The following is a 22,320-nucleotide window of genomic DNA, read 5'->3' as shown; positions in this document are numbered from 1 at the left end:
ACAAAGAGAAGATAACTTCTTCTGTAGCCCTCTCAGTATATGAAGGCAATCTTTTTTTGTCTAACAGCGCACTTTAAATTGTAGATTTTCCAAGAGGTGAAAAGCAGCGATATTGCTAAAACTTTCAGAAAAGCAATTAACAGAAAGGAGGGAATCTGTGCGATTGGGGGCACCTCGGAGCTCTCCAGTGAGGGGACGCAGCACTCTTACTCAGGTACTCCTCTGACTTTCACCTCTTTTTTTCTCTGGTAAGTGGAGGCAAAACTAGTAGACTTCGACTACCTGCTCCACACTCTGCTTTTGTTCTCCAGTAGCTGAATGATCACAGATCAAGGTGAGAGCAGGACGGAATATAGTGTAATGCAAGATTAGCAGTGTGTAAACTGTGTGTAAAATGTGTGCTTATTTGTTTTGTTAGCTGTGCTTGCTGATGAAGCCCTTGTGTCACATTTGAACATAGTAAAGATGCAAAGTAATGAGTAAATGACAGGAATATTCTGATAATTTGAAGTCAAACTCAGGTTTCTTTAAACTGTGTCTAATAAAATAGTGTGGTAATGATAGTGTGGTGTTTTTTTTGTTTGTTTGTTTGTTTTCCCCTGGGCTATTGTAAAATGCTTTGGGTAAATCTTTGCTATGTTGTGAAGAACCCTGTATTAAATTTATAATTGGTTATCTTAGAGGAAGAAAAATATGCCTTTGTAAACTGGATAAACAAAGCCCTGGAAAATGATCCTGACTGTAGGCACGTTATTCCAATGAACCCAAACACAGATGACCTGTTCAAAGCTGTGGGAGATGGGATTGTGCTATGGTAAGTCATGATTGCTCCTGAATTTAAAAAAGAAAAACAAATAAAATACTCCCCAAAAACTCCATAGTTATGGGGAATTTTCATCCTGTTCTAGTCTGTTTTTTTTTGTATGCCAGCATGTGTGCACAATATTTTGCATGTATAAAGAGGGACTCTATCCACCCAGGCTTTTGGTGTCAATGCATGATGCTTCTGCTTTGTTACAAGGTAGTGGTTTTGTCTAGTACTTTTGTTTTGGGCTTGAAACTAAGCTTGCTGAAGGGGATAAGTACCTTGCGGGTACTTATGTGTTGCCTTACTAGTCTTTGCAGCAGATGACAAAGTAGCAATGAGTCTTTGCTAGTTCAGTGACTGCATTGTGAATAATTCACGTGCTCTTTTTGCTCCAGCATCTGAGATCAATGGTGACCAGTAACATGTGTAAGGTTTCAGGTTTAGCTATTAGTTTCAAATACATTCCAAATACATTCTGGATAACATAAATATTAACGTCTGATTTACAAAATATTGATTTTTAAACAAAAGCAATGCAGGAGTAAACAAGTAAAAGGAAATGTACTGTGCTAAGTATTGTAACAGTGAAACAACTTGTTGAGATGGTATACAAAATGTCATTCAAATATTATTTTTTCCTCCTACCAGCAAAATGATCAATCTTTCTGTTCCGGACACAATTGATGAAAGAGCGATTAACAAGAAGAAACTCACACCATTCATAATTCAGGTACAGTACCGTTCTACATGTTTGCAGAAATTCACATTCAAATAGAGTAAAGGAAAACTTAGCATGGTGGCTCAAGGAGCTGCTATGGAACACTGGAAAGGAAAGATTTCTGTAAGTTGCATTGAATTATTAAAGGCAGTTTTTACCGTGCATAATTGGCAATTTTAGTGGTATGGGTACAGTTCAAGAGACTAGGATGCCTAGTCTTAAGATAAGATAACTTAATGACAAAATAGGTAAAATGGCTGAAATGCAGTTCACACCTGTTATTGCTGCACTGATTATGTGTATTGGTATCTTCTCAAGCAATCTGATTATTGGTGTTGACCAGCTGTGAGTAAAACAGGTTTTGCACAGGTGCTTGCATGTATTTGAGTACCTTACTGCTTCTCTAAGTCATGTTCTTGTTGATGCCACTAGATGTGACTGACTTGAAGGCTGAAACTAAATAGCAGAGGCTGAAATTAAACCCCAGTGCCTAGTTCAGTTCTTATTGATGCACTCTGCTACTGTGACAGCTCCATTAAAGCTTCTACTACTGTAGGAAGCTGGGAGAGTTTCCTCCAAGCTGCTGATGTTGGAGCAAGGACGAGGGGGAAATCCCTACTCTGCTGGCACTGGATGAAAGACATCTCTCTGGGCTGTGTCTCACTTGACTGTGCTGTCCACAGGAGAACCTGAACCTGGCGCTGAATTCTGCATCTGCCATCGGTTGCCATGTTGTCAATATTGGTGCAGAGGACTTGAGGGAAGGGAAACCCCACCTGGTTCTTGGGCTTCTCTGGCAGATCATTAAGATTGGCTTGTTTGCGGACATTGAGCTCAGCAGAAATGAAGGTAAATGATGCTGTAAGCGATAACTTGGACAGCATGAATGTCGTCTTGCTCCTGAGCTGCCGAGGGGCTGCATGTGATGCTGCGTCTGAGCCTGCCAGTGTTGCTTGCGCTGTTGCCTCCAGCCCCGTTGCCACATCTTCCCTCCCCTCTGCCGAAAGGGGAGAGCTGGCCATCGGCTTCATCGAGGGCATGCGCCAGGCTGAGTGCCCGACAGCTGGTTTGTAGTTGCGAAGTTGGCTTGGGTTGGGGGGGTTGTGCACACTTTCTAGATGTGGTCAAAGTCAATGTCACAGCTCTTTCACTTTGCTTTCCATAGGATTGCCTTTCCTGGTTTAACATCTTACTAGACAGGGCTTGATTTCATCAGCCCTTTTCTCCTCCTGCTCCCTGATAATGCACAGGCTGTGCTTTGCCTTGTCCCTGCACAGGGATCTCTTAGGTGTCGCAGACCACTCAGTATGAAGCCGTTTTGTGTCCCGTCCCTGTGCTGTTGCCTTGAGGCTTAGGCACGTTTTACCTGGCAATGTCAAGCTAGGGGTGAGGTTGCAAAAGCTGCTTGCATTGTTTTAGGGTGATAGATCATCCTCCAAAAAGGAGGAGGCTTTCTGTTCTTCAGGAGCATGTTTACAGTGACATGATTCTCCTCAAATCCTCTTTGCCCACCGTCCATGCCACAGCTGAGCTCTCACATCCTTCTCAGCCATGGGAGCATCGTGCTGCAGTAACCTCACTGTGCTTGCTTGGTCCTTTGAACAGCCTCCAAAACTGAAATTTCTCAAATAGTTCAGAGCACATGGATGGGAGGGGCTTCAGTGTCTTTTATCTAAGCTTTCTAATCCTGTCCTAGTGGTAAAGCTATTTACCTTAGACTTAAAAATCCTGGGTGAGTGAAGAAACCTCTATCTGAAAAGGTGCTTATCATGGTTTCAAGCTGACATTGTTTTTATGAATGAAACAGTGAATATGAAATCATTTGGAAACATTTTTATCATTGAGATAGATATATACTTGTATTTAGCTTACTGTCATCAACTTAAAAGGACTGTACTTAAAATCCAGAGAATTTTGTTGCACAAGAAAATGGGAAATACTTTTTCTCATTTTTACAATGTTTTCTATATTGTTCATATTCTCTGTGGAACAACCCATTCAGGAAACTCCACTAACACCCAAATTGTATTGACTTAACTGGTAGCTGGTTGTGTCCCCTCTCCTACTCTGAAATGTTCCTGAAGTTCTGACTCTGGGAGGGAGGTTTGCCTCTTTTGAAACTCGTTTCTTCATTCTTCATCTTACGAGCATTTTTCTTCCAGCACTGGCTGCCTTACTTCGTGATGGTGAAAATCTGGAGGACCTTATGAAACTGTCCCCGGAAGAGCTGCTCCTAAGATGGGCCAACTTCCACTTGGAAAATGCAGGCTGGCACAAAATCAATAACTTCAGCTCAGATATCAAGGTATTGAGAACTCTCCTGGCTGCACATGCCTGGGAAAAAGCTGGGAGCAAGCCAGGGCTGTGTTTGCGTGTGTATATGAGACCTTTAATCCATAAACAGGACCTTTCTTAACCTTAATACTCCAAATAGGTATAACAGGGGTTTCCAAAGGGTAGATTTAGGGTACCTCATTGCTACTGTCTGTGGCCATTAGAATGAGCCCAGCATTGAATTGTCCAAGTGTTTACTCCAGTGTGAGCACAATCCTGCAGCAAAACTGTTGTATGTTTTAATCAAGTAGCAAACTGGTATTTGTTGTATGGTTTTGAATGTTCTTAGTCAGTCTTTTTTTGATGGAGCTAATCTGTACTGCAGCTCACATGGACAGGGTGAAATAATTAGCCGCATCCTTGTGGAGTGTGATTTCTACATGCTCCTTGCAGGTGGTGGCATTTCATCCAAACTGTCATGGGTTTAAGAGAAGAAGGGAAATAACAGCTGTTTTTTCAAGTGTGAGATGTGGCTCTTTTCTCACTCTCTGCAGTAGTGAAAACCAGAGGGTGATGACTCCTGGTTGGTTTGGAGCTTTTTCACACTAACCCCCAGCAGGTTTCTGGAGCATATTTGCATAGCCAGTAATTGGGAGGAAGACAAAGAAGATTGAAGTGGATTCTGGGGGAGAGGACTGTCAGGGTGGAAGGGGGCGGGGGGAAGATATTTGAGGTGTGTGTGTGTGTGTATGCATGTGTGAGTGCATACGCTTTTATTTCCAACTTCAAAACTACACAGAGTACTGCTGACAGCTGTGGCTTGTCTGATGCAGCCCATAGGCTGGCAGGATATTGCAGGCTCCTTTGCAGTGCTAGGGAGTGAAAGGACTTGTAAATGATGAATAATTACAGCAGCTTTTGCTCTTCTTAGTTTGTGACCATCCCTGGTATCTCTCCTTCCTACCATTCTAGCTAATGAGTAGGCACAGGAGAAAACATTGAGGTTCCATGTAATCAGCTTTTTGCCAGAACTATGTCTTTTCTGACCCACCTTCATCATCACTGTAGCAGTAGGAGTGGCTGCTTTGTTCAGGAGTTAGGGTTGTGTTGGGGTGTCCACATGGTCTGGCAGCTGGGGGCCTGTTCAAGCAAGCAGTGCTGGCATTTCTGCCTCCTCCAACCCCTGAAAAGTGGCCAACACCAGTGTGCAACAAAGTCAGTATGCAGAGAGTTAAAACCCATAATTATTTGCCTTAAATACTTCTAACATTTTCCCTTTGTTTTCTTTTTTCTTGCTGCCTGGATTTCTGCCATCGTGCTCTTATTATTGTCTGTCAAGCTTACAGATTTTGGTAATTCAGTAAAGGTACATACGCCAATTAGGCACAGCGTTTTGGTAAAGATGAGCTTGAAATGAATTGTTATGATGTATTCAGTGCTGTACAGGAGACCTGAGTTCTATTTCTCATCCATTTCAGGATTCTAGAGCTTATTTCCACCTTCTCAATCAAATTGCACCTAAAGGGCAGAAAGAAGGAGAGCCTCAGATCGATATTAACATGTCAGGTTTCAATGTAAGTATTCAGGCTGTTGTGTCTTCATGCTGTATAGTTGCAAGCTACTTGTGACCCCGTAATTGCTCCATGACATCTAGGTAACCTGGTATCTTAATTTCAAGACCGTGTAAAGTGTCAGTGTATGTGTACATACCTTGGGTATGTTGTGATTTGTTGTTTCTAAGTGAGGCCTGGTCACTACATCCCAATTAACATGTATGATTGAGAAATATTTTGGATTTTTGCTGCATTTGGGAGCTTGCTGTATTCTAATTTTGAACCATCAAGTTCAAAAAGCATAAAACTTGCAAAGCATACAAAATTGGAAGGGATCGAAGGGATCATGCTAGGAAAAGTAGAGACAAGCCTGGACAAGTGGACTAGTGTGGATGCTTTGTCCCTTCATTTGATTAGCAGACAATGCCCAGTGAAGGCAGGTGGAGTTGTGACATTGCTCCAGGTAGCAGTCAGGAGCTTCCCATCTGCTTTGTAGCTTGATCTCTTCCCTGACAGATCTTCTCCACTGTGTCTCTGGCAGGAGAAGGACGACTTGCGAAGAGCAGAGTACATGCTTCAGCAGGCAGACCGGCTCGGGTGCCGGCAGTTTGTCACGCCGGCTGATGTGGTCAGTGGCAATCCCAAACTGAATCTGGCCTTTGTTGCAAACCTGTTCAACAAGTACCCAGCACTTACCAAGCCTGAAAACCAGGACATTGACTGGACTCTACTAGAAGGTAATGGCCTTATCAGTCACAAAAGTAGTAGGAGAGAAATATCTCAAGTAAACACTTAGATCACAAGAGACTATGCCCAGTGGAGGCATTTCTGTTGAACACCTATGATTTGAGGTTTAAGCACTGCAATGGTGGTTTACTCATTTGGGGCAGATGAAGAGGGTACCTGAGGGCCTGTTCAGCTGTTCTGAGCTTTGCAATTTCCTGACACAGGCAAGAGCACCTTGGTAAAGCACAACTGGGATTAGAGAGTGAGTTAGCTTACTCCCATATGAAAGACATTCTTGCTGCACTTTCTGCAAGAAAGTGCAAAAATCATAGAATCATTCAGGTTGGAAAAGGCCTCCAAAAACCATGTTCTTCTGAGGTCTGGTGAAATCAATCTGACATCCAAAACATGAGGTCAGGGCAATCTTCTTTGTTTGAAAAAGTTCTGGCAGAAACAATCTCTTTCCACTGAAAAACTTTGAGCTGTGCTGTTCAGAACTTACTGTCTTGCAAGGTGGGAAACCATACAGCTCTGAGCTTGCCAAAAGTCTTATTGAACTCTTTCTTTCGTTTAGGAGAGACCCGTGAGGAACGGACTTTCCGTAACTGGATGAACTCCCTTGGTGTGAACCCCCATGTAAATCACCTCTATGGGTAAGCATTAGATTCTTGGGAGAGACCCAACCAACATAGATCAACGTGGAGATGTGCCCACACCAGTGTCCTGTTGCCCACAGTCATGAGGAAAGAGTATAAGAAAAGGTGTTGGGGAATGGATGATGCTCACTGTATCCTCCCTGCAGCCCTTAGCTTAGGGTTTCTGGGCCACCTCTGGTTTTAAGGTGATTTGTTTATTTTTCCTCCCCCTTGCAAACTGGTACACTCAGATCCCAGTTAGAGCTTGAGCAAACTGCATTACAGCAACTGGACATAGATTCTCTGTCACCTTATTTTAGGGCTTGACTAAGGCATCCTAGTTAAGGAGGCAAGATATTCTGGACCCCTGTAGTCAGTGGAGAAAGGTGGCTACTTCTGGTTTTTATGTAGCAAAATTCTTTTCGGGATCTGTTGCTGATTACCATGCTAAAACCTGTGTTAGCTTAGCAACTAGCTGGTGATAAACATGGAGCATTTCTTCTGCACTGAAAATTACAAAATGTTTTGAAATTTTTTTCTTTTTCGGGTTGTTAAAATTACAACAACCTGTAAAGAGTAGTAATTATTCGTGATGTTACAAAATCACTTAAACTGGGAAATGTCAGGCTTGATCAATGTTTTCTGTTTTAGTGATCTCCAAGATGCACTGGTAATACTACAATTATATGAAAAGATCAAAGTTCCTGTTGACTGGAATAAGGTTAACAAGCCTCCATACCCTAAGCTGGGAGCGAATATGAAAAAGGTGAGCATTTCAAAATACTTCGAAAGAAGCCATGGACACTAGGATCAGAAGTAAACGTGCACTATCTAGAAATTCCTATTTGAGGCTTTCAGTCAAGAGTGTATTTGTGAATGATTTTTCTTTGAACTCTTTTCCGGTGTAGCTAGAAAACTGTAACTATGCTGTAGATCTGGGAAAGCATCCAGCCAAATTCTCCCTGGTTGGCATTGGAGGACAGGATCTGAATGACGGAAACCCAACGTTGACACTAGCCTTAGTCTGGCAGTTGATGAGAAGGTAGGTTTGATCTGATCAAACACATCAGCCTTGTGACTTCAGTACAGTTTGTGAAGGTTTTTGCTGGGTGTGTGAGATTTGTGCCTGCAGCAGTGGAACAGTTTACCCACAGAGGCTGTAAAACCTCTGTCCTTGGTGAGATTTCAAGACTCAGCTGGACAAAACTGTGGCAGAGCTGGTCCCGTTGCTGCATATGGGAGGCTGGAGCAGAGACGAGACCTCCAGTGAGTCTGTTGTCAGAGATGACCTCTCTCACCTGCTCGAGGCTAACCCATGTGTAGCAACCATAGGAAGTAAAGCTTAGCTGGCATGACTGTTCTAATGTTTAGCTGGAAATTGTGAAAGAGATATTCGATATTCTGGGGCTGCTTCATAATCCCAATCAGAACCTGAAGGGGGGGGGGGGGGCGGCACTTAATAGAATTCTTCAGAACTAGACAAAATGATAAAGTTAATACCTCATTTTAAGATGATGCGAATACCTAAGATATATCTGCAGATTAGTTGCATGTCAGCTTTGTATTTGGCAGTAGAGGCAAGAATGCTCAAGCAGATTAAACAGTACCTTCAGCCCATGCAATTTTGTGAGCTGCTATTACAAACTCAGGCGCTTCCCCTTATTAGACTTCTTATTAGACTTTTTAACAGCAATCACACTTTAGATAGATGACTCCTTTTTTTTTTGCTAAAGGGATAAAAAAAATAATAATAATAATAAAAAAATAAAAAACTATACAAAAGCAGAGCTGATACTATGTGAATGCTTGCCATGCTGCCATGGGCTTGCATCGCATCCGGGCAGTGTCCTTGCTGGGTCTTAGCCCAGGCTCTGAGCCTCATCTTGTTCTTTCTGTCTGTGCTCAGGTACACGCTGAACGTCCTCGAGGACCTGGGTGATGGTCAGAAAGCCAACGATGACATTATAGTCAGCTGGGTAAACCAGACACTGAAAGAAGCTGGCAAGTCCACCTCCATCCAGAACTTCAAGGTGCAGGTTCCCCTCTTGCATCCAAAAGGAGAAGGGTGCCCCAAAAGGGTTTATTTGGCTGCAGCAGGACATGTTCAAGATGGGGTTTTACACAAGACAGGTTGCAGCCTGTGCTGGGAACAAAGTGGCTTCAAGCTACCAGAGAGGAGACTTTCAGAACCCCCTAGTGGAGAACAGTGGCGTGGAGCAAGAGAGTTGATGGGGTGTCAGAAGAGGGGAGGAGTGTGGTTGGCCTCTGGGGCAGTGGTGGGGTCCAAGATACCAGCAAGCATTGAGGCTGGAGCTGCTGTTGTAGGTTGGCATTGTCCCCTGGGGTCAAATCAGTGGGTGTGGCTGTAAACACTTTGCGTTTTCACACCACTTAGTACAAGATTAGGACTCCAATTTACTCTGTTACCAAAGGAGAAGCAGCACTTTTGTTTGTGCTGCAGCTGGAATAATCACTCAGTGCTGCCTGGAAATAGCTTGTTTAAAGTTTGTTTTGTTGCACATTGCAGAGCAGCTGGATTGAGGTGAGAAGTAATCTTAAGGATGAGACATTTGTGTTTACTTTTCTCTGCTTGTATTCTCTAGGACAAGACTATCAGCACAAGCTTGGCAGTGGTGGATTTAATTGATGCTATACAGCCTGGTTGCATCAACTATGACCTTGTAAAGACTGGTCATCTGTCAGAAGATGACAAACAGAATAATGCTAAGTAAGTTAACTATCTGAAAAGCCACATTGCATTGGGAGAGTACACCTACTATGCTGTGACTTAAAGTTGCAAGAGTTTTTACTGCTTTACTGTAGTTTTCAAACACTGAACCTTTTAGACTGGCATTACTGACAAATACAGCAATTTGATTTCAAGAAGCACTGCCTGAGTACTAGTTGGTTGGACTCTTGCCTGTTGAGAGGAACACAGAACAGCCCAAGCACTGATCTAGCAGCAATCTCTGTTTCTCGCCTGTTTGTTCAGGCTTATGAATGCTCAGCCAGTGGCTCAGGGTTTTGAGACTGAACCCTAGTCTGTCTCTCATCTTGTTGAATCATCATAGGTTATCAAATTTGAAGTATGCCTGTGAAATCATGGCTTTGAACTGTGTGTTCTGCGACTATTCTGCAGTGGCAGAATGACAGGAAGTTTTCTTGCACGTAATACTTGCTTGATTATTCCTAAAAAGCAAGCAGAAGAGGGAATGTAAATGTTAGCTGATGAGTCCTTGATAATGAATTCTGGCTATTAGCCCTATCAAATACTAATTATGCCTTTTAATAACACACTCCTCTTTCCATGGCAAATAGGTATGCTGTGTCCATGGCAAGGAGAATTGGTGCCCGAGTCTATGCTCTTCCAGAAGATCTTGTGGAGGTGAAACCGAAGATGGTCATGACCGTGTTTGCCTGCTTGATGGGCAGAGGAATGAAGCGAGTATAAAAGGATTGATCCATGTAAAAATTAAACAACAAAACACAACAAAAACCCAACCTGCCACCCTGGGTGCATGAGTAGCAGACCAGCTGTGTCCACGCTGAAATGCTGTTGGCCTAGGAACTGTTGAAGTTCAAAGGACGTTGTTTTGCTTTGCGAGACAAACTCGTACCAAAATTCTCAGGGAGAGGAGTTTTAACCAACAGATGTGCTCTTTTCCCAAATGAAAGTTTGATTTATCAAGAGCTCACAGAAATGCATTCATAACAGACCAGCACCTTGAACGCTGCTCTGGAGCTGTTTTCACCACGTTATTTCTCTGATGCTTGGTGTTGTCCCCACCCCACCTCACCCCCGAGGGCTCTTGAGGTGGTCAGTATGAGTTGTAATGGGAATGGATCTTATTTCTTTCTGCAATCCAGCTTAATTGCTGTCATTTGGTCCAAGTGCATTCTGGGTTTGACCACTTCCTTAACTTTGCAAACAAAGCTACCATACAAGTTGGGACCTACAGACCAGCTCGCAATGCTAAATGAGAAATGTGTTTTGGAAGATGGATCTTCTGGTATTCTCTGTACATGGTGCTTCTTTTTATACATCTAACTATTTTGATTACTTTACAAATAAAGCATAGCAGTTTTTTCTCTTGCTGCTTATAAAAAAAGAAAGGGGGGTTGTTTGTATTTTTAAGTTAGACTATATATGAGAATACCACCATCCTTGGACTGCACACAGTAACGTGATACCATGTTGCTGATGGCACAGTTGCACCTGAGAACGGAAGTGAATGCATTTTTGTATGCATCTTGGTTCAGTTGTGTGTACTTAGAACATAATTTTTACAGAAATCTGCATGAAAAATATAACTTTTTTTTATTTAAAATGTTGTTGGATATAAAACTATACTACATTGTGGGGAGGTTTTGTGCAGGGAAGAGGCAAATGTCACGAACAGCAGGGTTCAATAAACTGAACAGCAAATGTGCTGGACTATAAAATTATTTTTACAGAAAAAATGAAGTGTTGTCGCCAAAGAAGGAAGATTCTGTATCCATAGGAGTTAATATTATCTTGCTTTGGCAAGCTGTTTGCTAGATTTTGAGATCATATTGCTATTCTGAGCTATTCAAAATGATGTAATATGGTGGCAAAGCATTAGTTGAAATAAAAAAAGACATTTAAATCCAGGGTTCTCTCCTTATTTACACTGTCCCAGCATCGAAGCCTGTTGTCAGATACTTTTAGCAGTGCTTTGGTTGCTTTCTGTATTTTGTAGCAGGTCCCACTGATCTGTAAGATCCCTAGAATTAGGGTGTACTTGAGGGGGTGAGGAGGAGGGTGGTTTTGTGTTTTTTTCCTTTTTCAGTTGTGAGTGATTTTTAATTGGCAGTGTTTTTGTGAGGTGTTACCTTTATGATAGCTTCTTTAAAACATTACTCTCGAACTTGTGACTTGCTGTGTGGCTGAAGATAATGGCCGAAGGTGTAGGGGAAAAGCCCCATTACAGCAAACCCTAGGAAAAGTAGGAGAAAAGGTTGTACCCATTCAGGCTCATGACCAGAGAGCCCAGGTCAGTGGAGGGGGGAGGGTGCGACAGTGGCAGCTGACACAAATCAGAACAGCAGAGAGATTGAAGAGAGGAATGCAACAGCAAGAAGCAAAGGGGAGGTTTTCCTGCAACTTCCCAAAGTGCTTGAAGCTGAGGAAAGTGAGGATTGTACTGAAACCCCTGAACTGAAGCGGAAACATTGCAAACAAAAGGTAAATCAAAAATGTATTGACCGTTTAATACTTGGCATGAATCTAATCACAAATCTGATAAGCAGGAAGATGCAGCATGTGTTGCTTTGTGTTGCTTTGTTGTGCAGCCCTGGTTTGTCCATTCACTGGTACCCTAGTAATAGCAAAATTTGGACTTACCATGCTCGTGTGAGGTTGCTGTTGTCAAAATGTCCTCCTTTACCAAGCTAATGAGAGGTAAGAGAAAAAGTAAACCTTTTATTGTTGAAAACATATAAAATTCCTCTAAAGTCAGGGACAGATGCGGTATGTCTGTCACACCTCCTATTACCTCCTCTTGTGAGCAGTTAGTAAACATGTTTTTGTGTGTTTTTTGTTGTTTTTTTTTTGTTTGTTTGTTTTTTTAAGAAAATATTAATTTGGTAGGGACAGTGACCATTTAATGCTTGGCACAAATTGATCAAGAACCTGATGCAGAAGCAGATAAAAGATGTTGTTTCATTGTGCAGCCCCAGTGTGTCCATTGGCTGTTGCTGATGTAACAGCAAAGGCTGGACTTCCTCTGCACTCTACAAGAGCTTTCTCTTGACAAAAAGTTCATTTTTGTGCATTTTCAGCAAGACGCCAGTGTTTTGCACCACCACCACCACTTTCCTGTGGGGCTTTAGCCCACCTTCACCAACCTAAGCTCACTATGTCCACTTAACGCTTGTGTGTAGTTGCCTGCAGTTCCAACTGAAGATAAAATACATCACTGCTACGCTTCTGCGCTGTCAGCCGACAACTTCCATCAAACCACAATGATAACAGTGCAGCAAAATTAGAAAGGAACTCTGGAGAACACCAACATTCATACCATGTGATAGCCACACTAGTACTACCTTCCCCTACTACCCAATGGGAAACACCACACTGAAATGCCATTGCCTCTGAGCATCACATCTTCACGCCAACGGAACAATACCCCCTAACTGCAGCTGTAAAGCCTTCACTTACACAGCATGACAGCCACACTACTAAAGCAAAGTGGACAAAGACATGACAGTGATGTCACAAACTATCTTCTAATCATATTTCTGGTATTAAGTAATACAGCTGTGGGTGAAAGAAACACTGAAAAAAATAGGACAGTAGTGTTGTTTCACGATGCAGATTTTACAGTAGAAGATGGTTATGAGTCTATATAATGTGATGTTACAGCTGCAAAGTTGGTAATTACTATCTAAAATGTCCTGAGTGCTTTTTTTTTTTTTTTTTTTTGCGGAGGGAAAGAGGGATGTTTGCATGGATGCAAGATGATCATTAAGTGTCAAAGATTCCCAATCAAAAACTTAAAACTGTTTTGACAGTACTTCAAATTTTACAAAGATTTAAACAACAAAATTCCAATATTGGCTTTATTCAGTCTGCTTTATTTTTCCATATTGCATTAATTACAAATGACTGACAAATGATTTCCATTTCAGACAAACACTTCTTCATCACCTCTTCCTTATACTTCCACATCATGCCTCTCCCTCTTCTCCTCTTCTTCGTCAGTCTTGCCTCGCAGTGCAGGTCCACACGATGCCTCCCTCTTCTTTCTTCCCCACCGGCTGCTGCTGCAAAGGAAGGACGAGACGCTTAGACCAACTCCTAAGCACCAACTCCTCTGCCTGGCGGATATGGGGAGCCCCGTCCCCGGAGATAGCTCCCCACAGCACTGCCTGGCCCCTGGCTCAGCCCTGCCACCCTCCACACCAGACACCCAGACAGCCCCTGACAAAAACAGTGGAAATGAGCTTTGCTCACCTGAGGGATGCGCAGCAGAGCTCCAGCCAGTGCTGGAGCTGGGCTCGGAGGTGGGCACCCTGGGCAAACAGTGCGGGGCAGGCAAAGCAGCGGCCAGACAGGCTGCACCCCTGCTTACAGGGGGCTCAAGCCGCTGCCTGGACCGCAAAGTGCCCGGGACGCCAGGGCACTGGCTGGGCCCCGAGTTACGGGGCAGCCCTGGTCCCAAAGGCAAATGGAGGCTCCTTCTCTCCGATTCTGGGGCACCCTGATTACAGCGGGGGCCCTACAGGCACCTCCTGTCCAGGGCAGGGGACACGCACGGCCCTGCCTACAGGGCTGTCCCCCCACGCCTCACCGCCTTCCAAGAAAGCCCCATGGAGCACGAGGCTCCGGCCTAGGCCCGACGGACGGGCTGGCCCTCCTGGCTGCAGCACAACACCACATCTTCAGGAGCCCAGGGAGACAACTCCGCGCCAACTGCGCGCACGTCACCCCAACCAAAAGCAACGCCAAAGGCGATGGGACTGTGCCCGCCTTCCGGCCCCCTCCGATGGGGCGACACTGGGGTTGTTCCTGTTGGCTGGCTAAAGCAGCCGGCTGCGGGGGGGCGGGGGGGAGGGAAAAACTGATTTTTGCCCACAAATTACCTCAACATTTTCTTCAAAAAATTCCACCTTTGCCACTTCTAATTTACCTCAGGTTTTCCCTCAAAAAAATGCTCATTTTTGCCCGCTAAGTTACCTCACTTTTTTCCTAAAAAAAAATGCCAGATTTTACTCTCTAATTTACTTCAGCTTTTTCTTACAAAAAAGTCAATTTTTGTCCACAAATTACCTCAGCATTTCCCTTCAGAAGAATTCCACCTCTGACAATTTTAATTTACCTCAGCTTTTCCCTACAAATATGCTCATTTTTGCCCACAAATTACCTCAAAAATTTCCTCAAAAAAAAAAAAAAATCCAGCTTTCTCCCTTCTAACTTACTATCTGAGATTTCCGAGGAAAAAAGGAAAAGGAAAAAGAGGAAAAAAGAGAAAAAGCCACCTTTGACCCCTGTCACTTACTTACTTCAGCTTTTCAGTGAAAAAAAATTCTCATTTTTGCCCAAAAATTACCTCAACATTTTCCTCAAAACATTCCTCCTTTGACCCTTTTAACTTGCTTCAGCTTTTTCCTGAGGAGAAAAAAAGAAAATAAAAAAGAAAAGGTGATATTTGCTCACAAATTACCTCAACATTTTCCTCAGAAAAATCTACCTTTGACCCTTCTAACTTACTTCAGCTTTTCCCAGGAAATAAAAAAAAAAAAAAGAGGATTTTTGTTTCAATTTACCTCAGGTTTTCACTGATAAAAATGCTCATTTTTGCATACAACGTTTTCCTCAAAACATCCTACCTGTGACCCTTCAATTTACTTCATCTTTTCCCTGGGGAAAAAAAAAAAAAAACTGATTCTTGCCCACAAATTACCTCAACATTTTCCTCAGAAAAAAAAAAAAAAAAAGTAAGTAATAATGCTAATTTTTGCCCAAGTTTCTTCAGATTTCCCTTAAAAAAGAAAAATAAAAAATAAAGCCACTTTTTATCCTTCTAACTTACTTCAGCTTTTCCCTGAAAAAAAATTTTTTTTTTGTTTTTGTTTTCGTTTTTTTGTGTTTTTTTTTTTTTTCTCCCCCACAAATTACCTCAGTTTTTCCTCAAAAGTGCCATCTTTGACCCTTTAATTTACTTCAGCTTTTTCCTTGGAAGCAACGCCCATTTTTGCCCACTAAATTACTCAAACTGCTTATTCTGTACCCTCTAAATCACCCCAGCTTTTCCCTCCTAAAACGCCACCTATGCTCACTTTAATTTTTCTTAGGCTTTCCCTCTAAAATGTTCACGCTGCCCATATTACCTCTGATTTGCCCTGAAAAATGTTCATTTTGTCCCAAGCCACCTCGGGCCCGATCCTTCTCCCTCCCGCCCCCGCCTCAATTATCCCCACTTTTCTCTTAAAGAATTACCCCGAAACGCTACGCGGCTCTCTAAGATAACCGCCCAATGTCCCTAATTAACTTGTGCCTTCTGTAACAGCCCCCAGCTCCTCACACGGAGCGACTTTTTAAGGTTTATTACTACACCCCACGAAGCGCACCCTGTCGACGGCCTCTCTCCTCAGCCTCCGCGACTGACAGGCGCATGGGCGGGGCTTTCAGTCAGCGGCCCGCCAACGGGCTCGCGCGCGGCGCGAGCGCCGCCCCCTGGCCGGCGCTGAAGGGAGCGGCGCGCTCCGTTCCCGCGCTCCGCGGCTCGGCGCAGCGCCGCCGTCCTGCGCGGGAAGAGCCCTGCAGCGCCCTGCAGCGAGGCGCGGGAAGCCGCGGGAAGCCGCGGGAAGCCGCGTCCCCGGGCGGTGCACGGGGTGTGCGCAGCCCCCCTACACCCCCGTGTCCCCCAGCGGTGACGGGCCGTGCAGCAGCAGCCCCCCGCCCCCTCAGAGGGGCACACGGGGCATGCACAGGTGGCTGCTTGTGGTTACCTTGGTCTGCAGAATTGCAGGGCAAAGCATGTTAGTGCCCGCAGGTCGGCTGCGTGTCAGCTCTGTGGGGGCGGTAGAGGCAAGGATGCTAAGCTGGGAGGTGATCTGCGCCTCCTAGCTAAAGCAGTGCCCCTCTGAAGCAAATTGCCAGTGCTCAAAGAGTTAAACAGCGTCCCGAGCCCAGGCAATTTTGTGAGCTGCTGTTAAAGGACTGGGAAGGCTAGAAAGGCTAAATGCTTTAGGAGAAAGCAGGTAAGAGGTGGTTCTTCCTTCTCGCTAAAGGGGTTTCAACCAAAGCAGAGCTGATACTGTGTGAATGCTTGCCATGCTGCCATGGGCTTGCATCGCATCCGGGCAGTGTCCTTGCTGGGTCTTAGCCCAGGCTCTGAGCCTCGTCTTGTTCTTTCTGCCTGTGCTCAGGTACACACTGAACGTCCTTGAGGACCTGGGTGACGGTCAGAAAGCCAACGATGACATTATAATCATCCGGGTAAACACCTTGCAACAATGTTCTCTTCATCTGGTTCTCTCTTATGCACATATTTGTTTCTATTCACATGAGGGCTCTGAGGTGGTCAGTATGAATTGTAGTGGGAATGGATCTTGGTCTGCAATCCAATTTAATTGCAATCATTTTGTCCAAGCACATTCTACGTTTGACTGTTTCCTTAGCTTTGCAAACAAAGCTACCATACAAGTTGGGGCCTGCAAGGCCACAATGCTAAGTGAGGAACATGTGATTTGGAGACAGGTCTTCCTCTGACACAAACCTGCCCTTGTACAGGTTGCATGGTAGAAGCTGTCACCACATCGGAGCGTTTTTTGGCCATCGGGTGGCAGTCAGCCCCAGTGCAGGAGGGGACCGGCGAGGAGAGGTGGAGTGCCCTTCGGTCTGCTCCAGCTGCATGCTGCTCTAGGGCTCAGTGCTTGGTGCTGCTCTGTGCTAGCAGCCCTGAGAGCAGGGGGCTGTGGCATGGAGGAACACCGAATGCCAGGGGTCTGGGGGCTGTGGGAACAATGCACTTGGATGGGAGAGCAGGGAGTGCAACATGAAGTTTGTTTCTGAGGTATTAGGGAAGTGAGGGTCAAATACTGATTCTCCCCCTCTTCCATGAAATTTCTCAGTCCTGAGAAAACTGAGGAACTGAGGCCCCTGCTTCTGCAGATTTTCTTGGAAAATCCTGGCACCCTCAGCTTTTCGTGCAATGAATCGATGCTTAGGGTGCTTCATGTAACAGAAACTTGGCATTGGTACTGACCATGTTAATTCTGCAGGAAAGGTCTCTGTGAGCAGACTTAACTCAGTGTACTCTTGGTGAGATTTCATCTCTGCAGGAAATCCAGATTTGCCAAGTGCAAACAGAGAATGTTGATTGTCCTTTGAGCCAGTCTGACAAAGGATGGGATTTGCCTTCGCTGCTGTTGTGAGCATGGGACGCATCCATTAAGCGCTGGCACACTGACATTGGAACTGGAGGTTGCTGGGCTGCTCCTAGGAGCCAGCATGGGGATGTGCTTACTGTAGAGTGGACAGATTCTTCCTGCAAGGGGTCTGCACCTGGCAGGGGCAGAGGCAAAGGTTTAACCCATCAAGGTGTTTTATCTGGCCAGGAATATGTTGCAAGTCAATAATCTTGCAAAAGAAAAAGCATCCATAAATATTTAATGTTTTTGTACCAGCTTGGGGAGGAATGTGCCTTTGAACCTGTGCTGCTGAAGCTTGTAAAAAAACCTCCTCTGTATTGATGTGCCACTATGGGACATTTATTTGCCAATTTGACAAAACTGAGTAGCATTTTGGAGCAACTGTGCAGAGGATGGTAATTGAAGAGCTTGGGGGAAGGTCTGGACAGGGATGAGACTCTGATCAGACCATACTTAATCACTGGAGTGGAGGACATGTTGTTCAACCTTGACCCTACACCTTAAATGCAGTTCATCCCTGGCCATGTGAAGCAGCATTTGGATGTCATTGGGACATTCTAGCAGAGCATCACATAGTCCACATAAGGTTTTTTATAATATACCTACTGCAGAAATGGAAAATCGCCTTTGGGAGGATGGAGAAGGCTACTCTGTGCGAGAGAGGAAAGACAAGCAAATGACTGTGGCGGAGGCATCACAGGGTCTTGGCAGCATATCCTGGCAGCTGGAGGTAGGTGGCTTGAGGATACAGCAGTGGTGTGATGATACCATGTTAGAGATCATTAACAAAAGCAGGAGACAATTGATACAGACCATCCATGAGACACCCACGTTCTTTGCAGGGGCTAATGCATAATTCTGTTAGCTGAGGCTTGATACTCTGAGGAGCAGCTGAGAGATAAAAAGTTTTATTTTGTGACATTTGTTCCCACTACCCCAACACTGTTTCATTGTGTATAGTATATTAAAGACTGTCTTTGTCTCTTAACAGCAAGCATCCATATTCCATCTGTGGGAAGCTACCACATGTTCACAGAGACACCAATAGACTGAGTCTCTTACAGGGATTCCAGATGTGCTGAAAAACTTGCAATTTATTTGTATTTCAGCAGTACTCACAATCTCCTGTGCATGAACTGGACACGGGAAGACAGAAGAGCATGTGTGGTTGTGTTCAATCAGCAAGGGAGCAGAGGCTGCCCCAGGGCTGCGCTCACCAGCCCCACATCTCCAGCACAAGTCCCAGCCCTGTGCTTGCTAACATGAACTCTTTCCAAGCACATCAGTGGTGCCACTGAATCTTGATATTAGCATTTCAGAATTAATTCCTTTATGTTAAGAAACAAGCCTATTTTAATATATATATATATATATATATATATATATATATATATATATATATATATATATATATATATATATATATAAAACTCCTGTAATGAAACCCACTGTGCATAAGCAGGTTGTGAGAAAATATGCCTCCACTTTATAATTTAAACACTGACAAAGCGTGGCCGACAGGGTGTCCTATCTCCTTGCAAAATACCACATGTGGCAGATGACTACCAGCAGGAAGACCTCGTTAGGGGGAGCAGGAGGCCCAGCAGCCATGCTGGTACCAGCTGCCCCACACTTGTCCTCGCTCACCAGCTCGGGTGGTGCCATGCAGTCCGTCTGGTCCCCTGGATGAGGGACACTGAGCACCGTCATGTTGTGGTGACCCGGGAAGGCACAGTGCAGCCCTTCGAGTGCTCCCCTGTATGTTGCTGTCCACTGCAAAAACCAAAACATCTTGCAGTCGCACTTCCAGGGGTTGTGAGATAAAAACACATACTTCAGTTTTGGCAGCTCTGTGAACAAGTGGATCGGAAGGGAGCTGAGGTTGTTCTTACTCAGGTGGAGGAAATGCAGTTTGTTTAAGTAGGAGAAAGCAGAGTCTGAAATAGAGGATATTTGGTTGTTGTTCAGGTACAAGTTTCTCAAGTTAAGCAGATGTCTGAAGGTGCAGTCGATAGCAGTGATTCTGTTGGCTTCAAGGTGCATAGTCTTGAGCTGGATCAACCCGTTGAAAAGCTGATTAGGCAAATCACCAATGAAATTGTGTCCTAAATTTAACACTCCCAATCTGGGAAGCTTTGTAAAAGCACCATTCTGAATAATCCATATCCGGTTCTTCCTGAGATTCAGATCATACAGGGCTTCCAGGTCCTTCAGGGAATCTCTGCCAATGGCTTCTATGTGATTGCCCTCCAGGGACAGCCTCATAAGGCTGGAGAGATTCCTAAAGGCTTGTGGGACATAGCGCATGTTGTTGGAGGCTAAGTCAAGTCTTTCTAAAGAGGGCAGGTGTGAAAATAGAAGTGGATGGATTTCAAAGATATTGCAATGAGACAAGTCCAGGCTGATGAGGTTTAATAGTCCTCTGAAGGTGTTTGCGTGCAGGTAAGTGAGGCGCGAGTTCCTGCTGAGGTGCAGCTCTCGCAGCTTGCTGAGAGCATGGAAGGTTCCCGGGGACAGGAAAGTCAGATTGTTTCCATCCAGCCAGAGGCTGTGGAGGAAAGCCAGGTTCCTGAATGTGTTGGTGGTAAGAATCCGCAAATAATTATTGGAAAGGTTTAGAGAGACTGTGGATGGTGCTATTTCTCCAGGGAGGGATCTCAGTCCAGCTCTGTTACAGTGGATGATCTCTTCAGGTGCACATTTGCACATGCTTGGGCATGAATCAGAGAGATTCAGACTCAGTCCAGTCTTTGCTGCACAAGTAAATATAAATATAACGAGAAAGAACATGACTGGCCACAAGTCAGACACCACATCTAATACTTGACAGATAGCGGAGAAGAAGACAAGAAAAAGAGCATGTACCTTTTGGATAGGTGAACCACAAGCATTGCAGGAACAGTGGGGCTGTGCTTTTAGCTCACAGTGAAATTAAATTAGCTAGTTCTGGCTGCTGCAGACCAATGGGGATCAAGTCTTAGGCAGATAAAAGCTGATTAAGTGCTGTAGCATTGCAAAGAGCATTACTGAGAGGCAGGAAGATTTCTCTGGCAGGGTTTTTCCCTACCTTCTGCTCTCTGCAAACAGCAGCAGGTAATAGACTTCACTTGGGATCTGCCTGGGAGACCCTCCTGCTCCTGGATTGATCATGGTTCTTAGGACTGGCGTGGCAGTTTGCTAAAAAACCAACCAACCAACCAACCAAGAAAAAAAACAAAAACAAACAAACGAAAAAAACTGTTGGGAGTAGGGGAGGGATTTGGGGGATTTTCCTCTGGTTTGGACTTCAACACAGGCAGTTTAGAGACACTGGCATGGGATGTGGGAGACTGTCACGAGCTGAGCAAACCTCACGCTCACTGCCAAACGGGAATATGCAGGGCAGTGCCGTTTCCTGATCGAGCAGCATCTCAGGATAAGCCCTGAGTCATCTCTGGGTGGCAAGAGATTAACCCCATGGGTGAAGCACAGAGCAACCCAGGGGCATGCTGCCCTTCTTAGGGTGCTGCCTGTCTCCAGTGGGTCTGAAAATGCCACTGAGCAGGAAGAGGTGGACTTGGATCTATAAAACTTACGTCCTTTGACTTCTCCCTGGTTTTCATCCTACATCCAGAGTGCAGAAGAAAAGATTTTGTTTTAATTTACAAGATTAAATATTTTCATTCTCCCCATGTAGAAAATTGTATCTTCCCATTGTAGATAATTTGGAAAAGGAGCAAGCGACTGGACACACATGAGGATATATCTGAGCTCTCCTCAGGTTCCCATGCTCACATCAATCTTTTGCTGCTTCTGCTCTGGAGGAAGTATGAGGAACCTCAGGGGGCTGATCACTGTTGCACCTGACAGCCAGGGACTGGCAATCTCCTGTCTCATTATTTTACTTACAATGCCAACATGACTAGGCCTGGATGATGTGTCAGCAAGGTAAACAGTGACACAATTACTGCTTTTTTTTTTTTTTTTTTTCCTCACTATTTTAATTTTTGTTTCCCCCCTCACTTCTCTATATTGGAGTTCTCAAGTTTTTGATGTGCTTGAAGCACCTTCTCTCAGCGCCTTCTGTTCAGATGCATTTTCTTGCTCATCATTTCTTGGTCTGCCTTAGTTTTTTCTTTCATGGTTTTGGATTTCTTTTCTCTCACCAGTTCCTCTTATGGTAATCAGAATCTGCTCTGACAACTCTGTCCAAACAGTGGCTAAAAAACCCACAAACGTATGATATGCCCAATGGTAAATGTTAACTGTACAAATTTGCAAACCCATTGCTTTCTATGCAGAAGCAGATTAGGTTTGCCATACTGTTAGATCACTGTGTTGGCTTCAGTTAGTTCTGTTTTCCTCTGCATTTTTTAAGCAACAACCCCCCAAAGAACAGTTTCCTCCTGGAAGCTTGGCTGGGACTGCTGCGTTGTGTAATGGAGACCATCTTCCAGCTATAAACAACAACATTTACTTAGTTAAACATCTTTGTCTTGGTGTTACTGGGGTCCAAATGCTTGTTTTCACCCTGAGAGCAGAAGTGTCATGGCCTTGGCAAGTGGCTTGTCCTGGGAGTCCTGGAGGAAGATGCAAACATGTGCTGCTCACACTATCCGGATACTCACAACTGGGGCCATGCCAAAGGCTTTAGTGGATGAAATCTTCATGTTCTCTGCATTCCTGGCTCAGCTGGGACTGCAAAGGAGCCAGATTTCTGCTGGTCTC

General features: G+C 44.4%; 2 protein-coding genes across 6 annotated transcripts in view; one reads left to right on the top strand and one right to left on the bottom strand.

Annotated features, from left to right (window-relative positions):
• Positions 1–11,346, top strand: part of PLS3 (plastin 3) — a 49,654-nt gene extending 38,308 nt beyond the window's left edge. For all 5 annotated transcript variants that reach the window (XM_082770551.1, XM_082770553.1, XM_082770552.1 and 2 more), the window contains 13 exons: positions 85–214; positions 682–814; positions 1,457–1,538; positions 2,210–2,375; positions 3,689–3,831; positions 5,279–5,374; positions 5,895–6,090; positions 6,654–6,732; positions 7,366–7,480; positions 7,623–7,756; positions 8,621–8,744; positions 9,318–9,442; positions 10,033–11,346. In XM_082770551.1, the coding sequence (XP_082626677.1) occupies positions 85–214; positions 682–814; positions 1,457–1,538; positions 2,210–2,375; positions 3,689–3,831; positions 5,279–5,374; positions 5,895–6,090; positions 6,654–6,732; positions 7,366–7,480; positions 7,623–7,756; positions 8,621–8,744; positions 9,318–9,442; positions 10,033–10,165 (1,656 nt within the window). In that variant the 3' untranslated portion in view covers positions 10,166–11,346. The remainder of the gene's footprint in view (positions 1–84; positions 215–681; positions 815–1,456; positions 1,539–2,209; positions 2,376–3,688; positions 3,832–5,278; positions 5,375–5,894; positions 6,091–6,653; positions 6,733–7,365; positions 7,481–7,622; positions 7,757–8,620; positions 8,745–9,317; positions 9,443–10,032) is intronic.
• Positions 11,347–19,140: 7,794 nt separating this feature from the next.
• Positions 19,141–20,403, bottom strand: LOC309883203 (uncharacterized protein; the record flags this gene model as incomplete). The annotated part of the gene is made up of 1 exon (XM_082771102.1): positions 19,141–20,403. The coding sequence occupies one exon, from the start codon at positions 20,401–20,403 to the stop codon at positions 19,141–19,143; it is 1,263 nt and encodes a 420-aa protein (XP_082627228.1).
• Positions 20,404–22,320: the final 1,917 nt, after the last annotated feature.

Source organism: Aythya marila (assembly GCF_965140915.1).
Source record: "Aythya marila genome assembly, chromosome: 13".
Lineage (NCBI taxonomy): Eukaryota > Metazoa > Chordata > Aves > Anseriformes > Anatidae > Aythya > Aythya marila.
The sequence above is the reverse complement of the archived record's forward strand: the minus strand, read 5'-3'. Positions and strand labels throughout refer to the sequence as shown.